General features: G+C 46.4%; 1 protein-coding gene across 1 annotated transcript in view; it reads right to left on the bottom strand.

Moving 5' to 3' along the window:
- The window catches only part of cplane1 (ciliogenesis and planar polarity effector 1), a gene marked incomplete at both ends in the record, with an annotated part of 31209 nt that extends 17532 nt beyond the window's left edge, over positions 1 to 13677 (bottom strand). Inside the window, 23 exon segments of the mRNA XM_083657409.1 lie at positions 246 to 357; positions 459 to 608; positions 1080 to 1189; positions 1705 to 1846; positions 2614 to 2778; positions 2888 to 3335; positions 4672 to 4903; positions 4993 to 5160; positions 5615 to 5779; positions 5867 to 5947; positions 6724 to 6914; positions 7233 to 8035; positions 8133 to 8339; positions 8883 to 9132; positions 10314 to 10496; positions 10923 to 11026; positions 11172 to 11328; positions 11959 to 12062; positions 12182 to 12409; positions 12411 to 12414; positions 12709 to 12832; positions 13337 to 13472; positions 13597 to 13677. Coding sequence (XP_083513535.1) covers positions 246 to 357; positions 459 to 608; positions 1080 to 1189; positions 1705 to 1846; positions 2614 to 2778; positions 2888 to 3335; positions 4672 to 4903; positions 4993 to 5160; positions 5615 to 5779; positions 5867 to 5947; positions 6724 to 6914; positions 7233 to 8035; positions 8133 to 8339; positions 8883 to 9132; positions 10314 to 10496; positions 10923 to 11026; positions 11172 to 11328; positions 11959 to 12062; positions 12182 to 12409; positions 12411 to 12414; positions 12709 to 12832; positions 13337 to 13472; positions 13597 to 13677 — 4345 coding nt within the window.
- Between the last annotated feature and the right edge of the window lie 190 nt (positions 13678 to 13867).

Raw genomic sequence — 13867 nt, forward strand, 5'->3', positions numbered from 1 at the left:
GCTATGTTTAATTCAAGGAAAATTACGCTGGTGTGTGGAAATGAATGGAGCTTTTCCCCCGTGATGGGCGTGGCCTATTTCATGCAGTGTCTCTATAGGGTTGATTTGAGTTAAGTTGTGGTCCAGTGATGTCATTTGTGCATGAATGACATCACTGGTTCACAATGCTTAACACCAACAAAAACACAGACACACAAAGACGCAGTCTTCCCACGCGGCCTGTTTATGAACAGAGCTAACAGTACCAGGGACAGTGCAGTGCCTCAGTCTCTGCAGCAGTGAGTTGTACTTTTCTCTCAGGGGGACTCTGACTGACTCTTCCTCGTCTGGGAACGCTCGAACCAGTGTCTCTGCCACCTAGGAGGAACAGCCAATAAGTCACTCAAAGTCACTCTCTCCTACCTAAATAAACCACAATCACTAGGCGAGAGAAGATGGGGGGGGAAAGGCAGTTTCACCAGAGAGCTGGGGGGTAGTTCAGACACCAGGCTGAGCAGTAGGTCCTGGATGATCTCCTCAGCATTCAGGAAGTGAGAGAAAGGCAGGAAACGGCAGGCCCATTGGAGCGCGTCCACACAGGAAGATCTCACCTCAGAGTCACCTGGGACCTAGGGGGGGACAAAAAGACACTCAATTGCTTGTAGGGCAACAATAGCTGAGGATTAAGGCTGCAACCAATGATTCTTTTCATTATCGATTAACATGTCGATTATTTTCTCGATTAATCGATTAGTTGTTTGGTCTATAAAATGACAGAAAATGGTGAAAAAATGTCGATCAGTGTTTCCCAAAGCCCAAGATGACGTCCTCTAATGTCTTGTTTTGTCCACAACCCAAAGATATTTAGTTTACTGTCATAGAGGCGTAAAGAAACCAGAAACATATTCACATTTAAGAAGCTCCAATCAGAGAATTTTGACTTTTTTTCTTAAAAGATGACTCAACACGTTTAATCGATTATCAAAATTGTTGTCGATTATTTTTCTGTCGATCGACTAATCGTAGTTGATTGTCGAGCATATTTACACATAGAAGTATCACACACACACACACACACACACACACACACACAGGCATACCTGTGTGTCTCTACCACGGTGTCTGGCTGCCTGGTACTTCCTACAGGAAACAGAGAGCTGGTCTCTGACATGAAGCATCCAGCACAAACCACACAGCTCCCTGAAACAGACTGACGGCAGAAACCTAGTTAATCATGTGTAACGATCTAAGAGTACCGTAGATCATAGAGAGGGCAAAGTGACCGCCTACTTCCTGCTTCAGCACTGTACCAGAGATTTTCATCTGCCATTTATTTTCCCATAGACATTTTGTAAAATGCTTTATAAAAATAGTTTTACTTGTTCAAACCAAACGGTTCAGATATATTTAGAAACAGGAGAGATCGCATAACATTTCACTCGGACCAAAACGTAAAAAAAAAAGTAAAGAAAATATTTTTTCAATGTAGTTTTTTAAGTTTTGGTCCGAGTGAAATGTTCTATGGTCTCTCCCGATTCTAAATATAGCTGAACCGTTTGGTTTGACCAAGTAAAACTAATTTAAAACGCATTTTACGAAATGTCCATGGGAAAATAAATGGCGGATGAAAATCTCCGGTACAGTGCTGAAGCAGGAAGTAGGCGGTCACTTTGCGCCCCTATTGATGAGCATATCCAAAATGCACAGCAGACAGATTCTTCTTACTAATAGTTTGGATGGTGGCAGCGTCCAGGTCTCCATCAGGTCCCCGGCAGAAGAATCCTCTGCGGGTGACAAACCTCACCAGGCCGTCTGGTAAAGCCCTCTGTTCTTCAGCAGCAGATGGATGGGAGTATTTCTGCTTGATCTGAAAAACACCCAACCCACCCACACCATCTCAGATAGTGCTTCATGGAGCATACTCACCAACTTTGAACCATGTAACCCATTGATACCTGATGCAGCATTTGTGTGTGTATCCCTTTAAGACCGCAAACCGCGTCTTAAAGGGATACACACACAAATGAGGGATATACACGCAAATGCTGCATCAGGTATCAATGGGTTCATTTGAAAACACTGTCATGGTTTTATCTGCAGGTGAGGACGTGATAGTAGCACGATTGGAGATTTACTACCAGCCAACAGCCAGAAAGTGTAAGTGCAATCATTTATAATTTGATGCAACAATTATGCAGCCACAGTATCCTTTCTTTTTATGTCAAATCATGACCCCCATCACTCCAAATCAAAACACTGTGATCTAGTATCTTACCAGATTTGTGTTTATAGTATGTATGAAGTATGAACTGAATTTCAATTTCAGTCCGATTCCACACTCATGTCATTATTTGTCCCCCCGTCTTCTGCCATTATGATGGACTACGCCGGCTGGTACACTTTGGACTCTACCAGCCACTGCACCAAGTGGTTAGAAAAGGTTTGGTGGCTCACCTGGTAGAGCGCGGACCACAAAGGCTTAGTCTTTCGCGTGGCCGACCCGGGTTCAAATCAGACTCGTTGGTCCTTCGCCATGTCATCCCCTCTCTCTCCCCACCTTTTCTGTCTGCCTACTGTCCTGTCAATTAAAGGTCAAATGCCCCAAAGAATAAAAAATAAAATAATAATTGGTACCTTGTGTAGTATGTGTCTGACGCGGCGCAGACGGCTGATGTACCACTGGGCAGCAGGGCGGCAACAGCGGGCAGATCTCAGAAGCAGCAGGCCTCTCTGGAGCACCACGGACACTTTGTGACGGGACGCAACTTCTGCGAGCTGCCCGAACGTTCCTACAGGGTCCTAAAGCATAACACACACACACACACACACACACACACACATTCACCTTTAACTGACCATGGAACTCACTTCACACATTACAGGTGAGCCTCCTGTTGCTGCCATGTACCTGTGTGTTGGAGGAAGGCTGGGGGCAATAGAGAGGCGGTGCAGGCAGATACAGTCCACTGGGCACCAGGGCGGGCAGGCAGGAGCACAGCTCTTTGGCTGTGTCCAGCAAGGCAGACAAGGGCGAAGACATGACGTCCACGCCGGCCATGACTGAAGCCTTCAGAATCTCCTGTGTGGAAGCCTGCAATAACTCCCAATCTTCTCCTTCCAAGGAGTCTGGAGAAAGGAGATGAGACACGGCACGGATTCTAATGATACGGCTCTTTGTGTGTTGTTGTCCCAGCTTGTGAAATGTCACAGCGCACCAACCTGTGAAGCTCTTGTAGGCTTCCTTATCTCCTTCAGGCTCCTGCGAGACCTTTTTGCCAAGAAGAGACTCCAGCTGAGCCTGAAAGATGCTCGCTGGCTCTAAGGCTGCTGGGAGGTGGAGTTCTCTCCATCTGAGCCTGCCATAGAAGGAAGCAGAGTCCTCAGCAACATCTCCAGATGTTACCTGTTTCAAAGTACCGTAAATTCCGGACTATAAGCCGCACCTTTTTTCCCGTTTTTTGGGCTTTTTTGGCCCCTGCGGCTTATATAACGGTGCGGCTTATCTATGGATTTTTTCAAAAAAAAAAAAAAAAAAAAAAAAAAAAATCTCTCTTTTTTAGCACTCTTTCTAACTATAAATCCTATATAACTATAATAAGTTTTAATTTCCTCTCTTGCCCTCTTTTCACCACACTGTATGACACTGTGTGCACTGTAAAAAACAACACAGGTGGTGTTGTGTTATGTTGTTTTGTTGAAATGTTAATAAATGGGAGCTTCCTCAAACAGCCATCTCTTTCCCGACAATCCCCTCTGTGCATGAACCCTTACATATGGTAATTAAACATTAAAACACAAAAAAAAAAAAAAAAAAAAAACATTAAAACACCCGCGGCTTATAGTCCGGTGCGGCTTATATAAGAAAAAAATAGTCAACTTTGCAGGTGCGGCTTATACACCGGTGCGGCTTATAGTCCGGAATTTACAGTAGCCTTATTGCCACCCGGCTGTCGCGGCTATTAGTTCAGTGAGTTTTGGTCTAGAGTGATCTAGTCTCGCTGGCCAGCCTCCTCTCCCTTCCGTCCGAAGGAGTCTGGCGCCGCAGGTCTCCATAACTGGGATAAACCCTCCCCTGCTCTACTCTGCTCTCCCATTGGAGCGACTGTTTCGGTGGCAGCCGGATGTCCGCTCCCGGCTTATTACAAACTCTGTCGTTGGCTCCGACCATGTCAATCAGAGCGGCTTCCGCTCCCTCCTCCCTGTGTGTCGCTGTAAATAGTGCCACCCCAGTGAAAACAACAACGCTAACTAGCTAGCAAGCTAACGGCAGAAACCCACACGCTAGCTCGTTGCTACACGCTGAAAACGGCAAGTTAGATTGTTTGAAACTATTTTCCAAGGGCACTGCCGCTAAGCGCCGCCCATCGCAATCCCACTATGGAGACCTGCGGCGCCAGACTCCTCGGACGGAAGGGAGAGGAGGCTGGCCAGCGAGACTAAGAGAGATCAGATTAATACCATTGGAATCTGTGGATTACCAGCTTTCATTTGACATCTTGTTTGACTCTTACTGGTGCAGACAGAAAACAAATCCAACCACCGCGGCAGTACTTTTGCGGCAATAGGGTATTTCAAACCAGGTAACATCAGTACATGCACAAACATGGAATCAAATTAATTAGTTAGTAGTAACCAGCAGATACACTCATGTATTCACTGATTCATTAAGAGTACACGTCCACACACACTGACCGAGTGAAGTCACAGTGGTCGGCGCAGTATCTCGTGTAGGCTAAACCCAGTGAGGCCGCGGCCTTCCAGTCCCCGAGATGGTGCGCCAGCCACACCGCCTCGGGAAGCAGTCCGCCGAGCAGGAGCAGGTCCTGGGCATAGTCCACCGTCCACACCTCGGAGAGCTGCTGCGCTCGGACCGCCCCGGACACCCTCTCCCGGCACAGCGGCACCAAGCGCCCGACACACGGGCCTGAGAGGAGATCAATACGTTTAGCGAATGGCGATTTTAATAAAAGGATGAGACTTTTGCAACTGGCCAAGAAAATGACGGTATCTCACCGCGAGGGAGGTGGAGTGGAGGCAGGACAGCCACACTGTGTGGGGGCAGGAGGTCGAGGGCTTGGTTGGTGAAGTAAGAGGCCATGAATCTCCCCAGAGACTGAACCACTGCACAGGCTGCATCGCTGTGAAGGTCCACTGGCAGCCATGGACATGGGAAAGTCTCCGCTGCAGGACGAGGACACAAAGACAGAAGTGATGACTAAAATCCCTGACTATCGCCATGAGATACACTTGCCATTTTGTGGAGTCACTGAGCTTGAAGAACTGGTGACTGTATGACAAAGAACATAAAGCATACAGACAGTGATGAGACATTCAGTTACAATTTGACCAAAGAACAGCCAAGATGTCTGATGTAAGCAACTTTGAACATCGTAGGTAATAGTTTCATTTCTAAGTCCATTCTTGGCTTGCTTCCTTCATAGCATTGCGATCACATTACCAAAGGTCTGGTGAAAGTTACTGCCTAAGTTGGAACGGACTTGATCTTACCATCTCTGCCCAAGGTCCATATAGTCTAGATTTGTGGAGGCTTGTGGAGGCTTTCAAATACTCATGCCCAGTCTAGTTCTCCTATTCGGTAGTTATAGCAGTATATGGTATATTGAGCCTAGCATACCTGTTGTGTGGGCCATGTTGTCCTGCTGGTGTCCGGCCCTGTGCAGGAGGAGGCGGGCCATGTGGTCCCCCAGCACCTGGGCTTCTCTCAGACGGTACTGGGACAACAGTCCATACAAAAGAGCCAGACACAGCCGCTGCTCCTGAAACACACTGCGATCGCAATCTGACACAAAGAATATATGATGAACATTTCAGATTTGATGTGACCATGTCGTGGATATTAGGTATATTAGGAAGTCATGTTTCTCACTTCTTTTTGTCTCTGCCCAGATTTCCGACCGCCACACATCAGCACTCTCTGAGTATGAGCCGAGCAAGAATAGATGTTCTCCTGTGGGGGCAAGAGAGCTACATATTTAGCTGAACAACGGGAAATCAGCCAAAGTCTATTTGTTTTATCACACCTCCAGTTCTTTTTCTTTGGACCGAAACATATTTGCAAAGTTGACGACGTTGCATTGTTCTAGTTGGTTTGTTTAGATTTGCATATAAATTACATACCCACAGTATGGAACAACAAACAATATACTGATAAAATTATGCGTTTCGGTGTCTTTTCCTGCTGCTGGTATAATTAAGTCTTCACTCCTAACAAATGGTAGCACAGTGGACTTGGTAGATGACCGAGAGGCACCAGGTGGTCTCGGTGCAGATATCTGGTGCACACCTAAGTGGGGGCGGAGGGGCGGCGGAGGGGCGGCGGAGGGGCGGCTAAGAGGGGCGGCTTTAGCTCAGGAGGTAGAGCGGGTCGGCCAATGACGCAAGGGTTGGCGGTTCGATCCCCGCCCCCTCCCAGCTGCTGTCGTTGTGTCCTTGGGCAAGACACTTAACCCTCCTTGCTCCCGATGGTGTGTAGGCACCCTGCGTGGCAGCCTGCCGCCATCGGTGTATGAATGGGTGAATGTAGACTACCTACTGATTGTAAAGCGCTTTGGATAAAAGCGCTATATAAATGCAGGCCATTTACCATTTACCATTTACCTAAGTTGAAATTGCCTTGTTCTCACCTGCCCAAAAGAGACGAACTCAAGAAGTAAACGCCCCAGAGTTAAATCGTGTCGCTTGTTGTGAATGCACCCTTAAACAAAGTGTTGGTTTGCTTCAGACCTGGGTACGGCAGCAGTGCAGGGCCGTCCTCGAGTTTCTCTCCTGTAGCTTGAACAGCTGTCTGGATCTGGGACAGGATGATAGACACCTCCTGATGTTCCTCCTCCCAGCCATCCAGGCCTCTGCAGCCTCTCAGTTCCTCCATATACTGCTGGGTGATCCTGTACACCCACTGCCACACGCCCAACATTCTGCCCACGCAAAAAACACAACCACCACTCTTGTTTGACTTTGGGATAGCCTTAACCCATTGATACCTGATGCAGCATTTGTGTGTGTATCCCTTTAAGACCGCGAACCGCGTCACGCGGTTCGCGGTCTTAAAGGGATACACACACAAATGAGGGATATACACACAAATGCTGCATCAGGTATCAATGGGTTAACTCCCAGTCAGAAAACACACGAGAGGCACTGGGTAAGATGGGTATCCACTGAATAACACATAGTTGCGTCTGTGCTCATAAACATAGATAAATTATATGTAAATCCAGAGAGATTGTCTCTACCTGCTGGAGGGTCGCTGTGGGACAGGCAGTGCCTGAGGTAAAGAGCTGACTGTCTCCTCCTTCTCACCCTGTAGCAGAGGTACATGGTAGATATCTGAAGGCCAGAGCTGTGGCAGCTGGGAAAGAGCTTCCAGCTGCGCGGAGGCCCAGACCGTTCTTTGCTGCGGACTGTAGGTGTGGTCGAGAGAATCGGAGGCCAGCTGCAGGATGAGCAGAGCTGTGGAGAGATTCTGAGACGATACCCGACAGCTAGAGTGACCAGTCTGGTAGGATTCAGGGAGAGGGGACAGCGACAGGCGTACCAGCCGTCGACTGAACTCTACCATCAGCTCCAAGCAGCCTGGCCCATCTGAGCGAGCGGCATCCCAGGGAAGAAAGGACAGAAGGGCTTTGAGAAGGTGCAGGACGTCAGGAGAAACGGAGATATCCTTCTTCCCTGTGCGGACCGTGGAGCTACGGATCAAATGGAGCAGAGCAGCAAGTCGTACCACACAGTGGAGGGTGTACCTCAGCAGATGCCCTCTGTGTTCTACAGTGCTTCCGAGAGACAAACCCAACGCCCAGGCTGTTAACAGGCTACCCTGGATCTGCCCGAGTTCACGAAGGAGAAGCGGGGTCTTCCTCTCCGAGTCGACGTAGTTGCTTTCGTGATCTAGGTAAGGAACAGGACCAGGGTCAGTCTGTGAGTCCAACGACGTGGCATGGAGCGTATCAAACATGGAGGCAAACTCCAGACGACCTCCGTTCTCCACGTGGGAACCGGCAGGTGGTCCGTCTAAATCCGAATCGTCCTCAAAAAAAGCCTAGAGGGCAAATTAAAGACAAATAACATAAATTAATCAGAATTCAATTCCACATCCATGGCCTATATTAATTGATTGATTATACTAATTGACGGACCTGTACTTTGTGAAGAAGCTCCTTGGTACCACCCATGGTCTCCTGGTCCTGCAGAAAAAGGGGCAACGTGGAGCCATCTGTGGCTGGTGAAGTGGCTGGTTCTGTGTTGGTGTTGTTGGGCCCAGATGTAACAATGGGTCTGACTTCATCCAGGCTGCTGCCCAGATTCAGACAAGAAACGGACTCCAGCCATGCCCTCGCATGGATCTAAAAGTAATTATGAGAAAACCATATAGTCAAGAGCCCTGCAGAAAGCTACTGAAGAAGAAAGCTACTGAAGAAGAAGAAGAAGAAGAAGAAGAAGAAGAAGAAGAAGAAGAAGAAGAAGAAGAAGAAGAAGAAGAAGACAAAACAGAACAAAATAGTCCATTGAAAGAAGGAAAATTCAATACACCGATTAAAAACATCATCTTAAATCTTCATTGCAATAAAAAATAAACAAAGCAAAAAGAATCTGGCCACATCATATATTGTCTGACAACTGGGAGTTGATTTAGCAAGTTGATCACAAGAGCTGAGCGTTCATTAAATTGCCAGTGTAACCCATGATACTAGATAGCAACTTAGCAAGCATTCACTAGTCTGAATTAAATTAATCTGATTAATGTTGGAGGTTAAAACGAATCTTTCCAGTCTCAGATGATTTAAATTCCCTTTTTTGCATCAGGCTGTCAAATGCCCTGCGAGATGCTTGGTAGTAATATTTAATGAGATCCCAATGCCCACTTCCTGGAGTCCCTGGTTCCTCACCTGTGACTTCTCCAGCGTCCGGCTGGCCCTCTCTAGGTCACTGCCAGTGTCCTGTAGCAGAGTCTTCAGCAGCAGTGCGGGGGAAGGCCTCTCTTGCACCTTCAACACTGTGGCCATGTAGCCGTCAGACACAATGAGGTAGAACAGCCGTGGATGCCAGGTGACAGAATAGCGTTGCCGTAGGACGTCCCGCACAGACATGCTAGAGCTGGACAGAGAGGCGTCCCCTGTCCTTGCAGAGGTCGGTGGCCTGCAGACAGAAAGGGCAGTTGGTGGTGCAAAGACAGAAAAAGGTTTTATGAAAGATAAAAGATTATACCAGATAAAACATAACCCGTTCTGTGTTAATACAGACTATATTGTTTTGTTTTTTAATTCATGCTTATGTCACAAGAACAGGGTAGAAGCAATGATTTAACTCTCATGTTGAAAAGTGACAGCGAAGCAATAGAGGCAAAGTGACCTGGCACCTACATCGCAAAGTGACCGCCTACTTCCTGCTTCAGCACTGTACCAGAGATTTTCATCCGCCATTTATTTTCCCATAGACATTTCGTAAAATGCTTATAAAAATAGTTTTACTGGTTCAAACCAAACGTTCAGCTAACGCTATAATCGGGAGAGACCATAGAACATTTCACTTGGACCCAAACTTAAAAAAACATTGAAAAAATATTTTCTTCAACCCCAAGATTTTTTTTTACGTTTTGGCCCGAGTGAAATGTTATGTGATCTCTCCTGTTTCTAAATATATCTGTACCGTTTGGTTTGAACCAGTAAAACCCTTTTTATGAGCATTTTACGAAATGTCGATGGGAAAATAAATGGCGGATGAAAATCTCTGGTACAGTGCTGAAGCAGGAAGTGACGTTCACTTTGGCTCTCTATAGATAAACAAAGATGATTACATAATGAGAGAGAAGAAGAAACACAGTAATTCCAAAGAACATCAACTTGAACAAATCACTGACTTGTAACCATGGTTACAAGTCTCATATCATATCTCATATCAATATCCTATAGAGACAGTCCGCATGTCTGGGAACGCCCATACAGGCTCTAGGAACGCCCACAATAGACGCTGGGTTAACTGGCTCAGCCTTGCTGGGGGCGGGGTCAGGGTGGGGTAAATTCCCCCGTTCTATCCATTCAGCAAAGTTAGAATTTAGCTGATAGCCCAGCCCAGGCAGACACGATCGGGGATTTAACCACCGCAGGAAACGCACATCTGAGCAGACGTCTTGTGTTCTGCTCTAGAACCCCCAAACCTGTAGTTTAGAGCCGCAGCACCGTCTTTTGGTGAGTCAGCCCATGAGATATATGGGCGGTTTTACCCCACTCGCGCGCCAGCCGTTTAACATTTTGTGGGCGTTCCCACACATGCGGACTGTCTCTATAGAAGGAGGGATGTGTAACATTTCAAACATATACCTGTATGTGACCAGAGGGTGAAGAGGTAGGAAGTGCGCGGGCCCAAAGTCAACATTGCACCCGGAGGTGGTCAGAGAGAGAAGCCCGCCGAGGCGAGCCAGCATGAGAAGGGAGCCTCTCTTTAGGACGCAGGCCAGGAAAAGCCCACCTGGTGCCCAGCTCACGCTACCCACCCAGTAGGACCTAAAAGAGAATTATAAAGAGCCCTTATAAACAAAGCAAATCAAAACAAGCAGCCACCACAGAGGACTTTCAGGTGATGCAAACCACCCTTTGGCAGCCATGACAGAGGTCCGCAGCTCTTAGGGAACAACAGCTGTGAACAGCTGATTGTTTATAAGCATGACGTGGCTGTCTCAACCATGATTAAACATGCTTAATCCCTGTGCTGAACTACAAAAATATATATCTAGAAAATGTCATCAAACAAAACAAAAAGCCACAAAAACACATGGTCATAACAGCAAAACTGATGGAGTTCATTACCTCAACATGCGAGTGTTTTAGAAACCAAAATATCTGCTCACATACAGGGCAACAATTCCTGCTCAGATAATCGGATTATATGTTTATGTTTTCAAAACGCCCTTTTCTTCATGCATACCGTACCTTATATACTTAGAGGGGATATCCAGTTTCTTGCTGCCACATCCCCCCAGTCCACTGGATATGGAGACAAAGTTCTGCGTGCTAACAAAGAGAACCTGTGTAGCCTGCATTCCAAAAAACAGAAAACAGAAAACTTTTCACACTTCTATGGGAGGATTAACGTAGGCTTTCAAAGAGAGTCGTGTAATAGGATCAAATGAAGAATTGAACAAGGTCAAACAGATAGAGACAGAGTGGACGGCTGCTCACCCTAGGCTCTCTCTGGTTCAGGACTATGGCTAACATTTGGCCATCAGGAGAGAAGGCCGGCACCAACGCCCCTCTGGACTTCACTGGCCGACAGGGCGGAGTGAGACGGGACATGGGGTATGTCTTGCTGGCCCACTGTATGCTGCATCCGACAGAACTACAGAGAGAAAGATCATTGACAATAGGCCCTTCTCACGGGGGCCAGTGTGTGTCGAAAAGGCATGGTAAACACAGGTGCAAGCAAAACAATAATGAGGGTTTCCAACTTCCATGATTGGAATTTGGAAACCCTCATTAGTGTTTCCCGTGAAAAGGGTCTATCATGGCTAAGAAGATCTCATTTGTAAGCTCCCTTAGAACTACTGTACTGCCACTGCCAGTGCAAGTTTTGAGTGTTACATGTAACTTGAGTGTCGTATAGACTAGGGGTGTCAAAATGAATCGTTTAATCGATGCACCGAGATGCGGATGTGTGAATTGAATCGAATCAGAGACAGATGAATGGTTGAATCGTTTATGTTTAAATTTCTGTTGACATTCAGATTTTAATGCACTTTCTAAGTAAAAAAGGGACCTCATAGTTATCTGGCTGCTTGTATTAATTGATGAAAAGTGGCCATGTGCAGTAAAAATATAGAAAATTGAGGATTTGATACCTGGAGCTGCCATACTTTGAGCTGTATCGAGATGGATCGTGATGCATCGTGGAATCGAATCGAATCGAATCGTTGACAGATGAATCGTAATCGAGAAGATTCACAGTCCTAGTATAGACCAGTCCACTCACCCCACTCTCGCATGGCCCTCGTCCCACTGAATTTTCAGGCAGGTGATAATCAGCTTATCTCCAGATGTGAAAACGAATGCTGATAAGCAGGCATTACCCAAAGCCTGTAAGGGAGGGAGGGACATGCATAAGAGACGGCCAATAGCAAATAACCCAAGAGTGACTATACCTATATGATTCCACACCAGCACAATATATATTCTAATTAAAGTATACTACAGACCTGTGTCTTAACGAAGATGCTGTGTTGGGAGGTTTCTTTGTCTCGTGAAGAAGGCAGAGTGGTATCTTCCAGGGGCTGTATGTGCGCCCAGTTCCCCCTCACGGTGCCATCTCGTACCCCGGTCAAATCCCTGCCGTCCACACACTCCCACAGGAACACCTGCCCTGTTAGGGATACCAGGAGCACGCGCAACCCATCCCCAGAGACCTGGAGAGACAGACGCGTGCCATTCCCTGTGAAAATACACACACATACACAGTCATTCCCCCATGGAGTCAAGATTCAGATTTGATTGCCGTGTAACACACATGATTGGAATATACCAAGTAAAGAGAAAGCAGGCATTGTCGTGCAACACCCACCCACCGTTGACAGATACTGAGAAGTCCGGGGTGAACAAGAGAACATAATGAGTTCTACCTTTCACCTCTCCCAAGTTGCCACTGCATTTGTCTCTGGCTCTTTATGCATTTTAAGACAAATTAAATTACTTGGTGTAAAACTATTTTACTCACACTGGAGTATACAGACCTTGAGCTGCAGTAATGAGCTGAGCTACTTGTGGGACAGCTGCAGCAGTCTTTAACAAGTCTTTATCCCTGTTCCATAGAAACAGCTCTCCTGAGACCAGCAGTCCAGAAAGCCACACACCTGGAAAAACAACAAGAAAGTAGCAGTACGATCAGATTGGCATTCGGCAATAGGGCTGGGTTAAAAAAAAATCGATTCTCAGATTTTTATTTTAATCCTTTGATATCGATTCATATGTCCAGAGATCGATCTTTTTTTTTTTTTTTTACAAACATAGGCTATAATATTATAGGCTGTGTGTGGTAGTTGAAACATAGTTTAAAGTTGACAACCGGTCCGCAACTTTTTTCCCCCATGTATCTACCGGTCCTTGGCGCAAAAAAGGTTGGGAACCCCTGTGTTACATACATAACTGGACAGTCATGTAATTCAGGTTACAGCTCAAAAATCATGTTTTAGTATCACTAACCAAATCGATATTGAAATTAATCGAATCGGAATCGAATCGGGATTAATCGATTCGGAACCTTGTGAATCGGAATCGAATCGATTCTTGAAATTTGAACCAATACCCAGCCCTATTCGGCAATGATGCATTGTTTTGACTTGAGAGGTTAAACTCACCATTCTGGGATGCAGCCATTGTCACCATACTGGTGAGCAAGGGGTAGAGTTTTGGGGTCTTCTTCTTGGTGCGGCCAGAGACCATGTTGATCTCACTGATCCGTTTGTCATCTAACAGGAAAACAGACTCCTTCTCCTATAGAGAGGAGTGAGGTGACAGCAGGTTCACAATCATTCTCCAGCGACTAGGAAGATGAACCAAGTGGGTTTGGCATCATCATTGTCACGAAATGTGTAACATTTTAGTCTCTTTTTTTTACCTGCCCAAGCCAGCAGAATCGCGGCCATGGCTTCTTCCTTTTGATGCTGGATGACAACACGACCTCCAACTTTAGCTCCATGTGTAACGGTCGGCATCAATTCCGTCCCTTGATCATGCATTCAGGGAAGTCACCAGCAGACTGCACACTCCTCGCTATAAAGACAAACAAATCAATGTACGGTATGTTAGCTAAACCGAGTAGTTGCCAACATTATTACAACATCCGATGCAATACATACGAATCAGCCCCTTTTGGGACTGTGCCATTA

The sequence above is a fragment of the Poromitra crassiceps genome (genome assembly GCF_964638095.1).
Source record: "Poromitra crassiceps genome assembly, chromosome: 21".
NCBI classification, from domain to species: Eukaryota; Metazoa; Chordata; class Actinopteri; order Beryciformes; family Melamphaidae; genus Poromitra; species Poromitra crassiceps.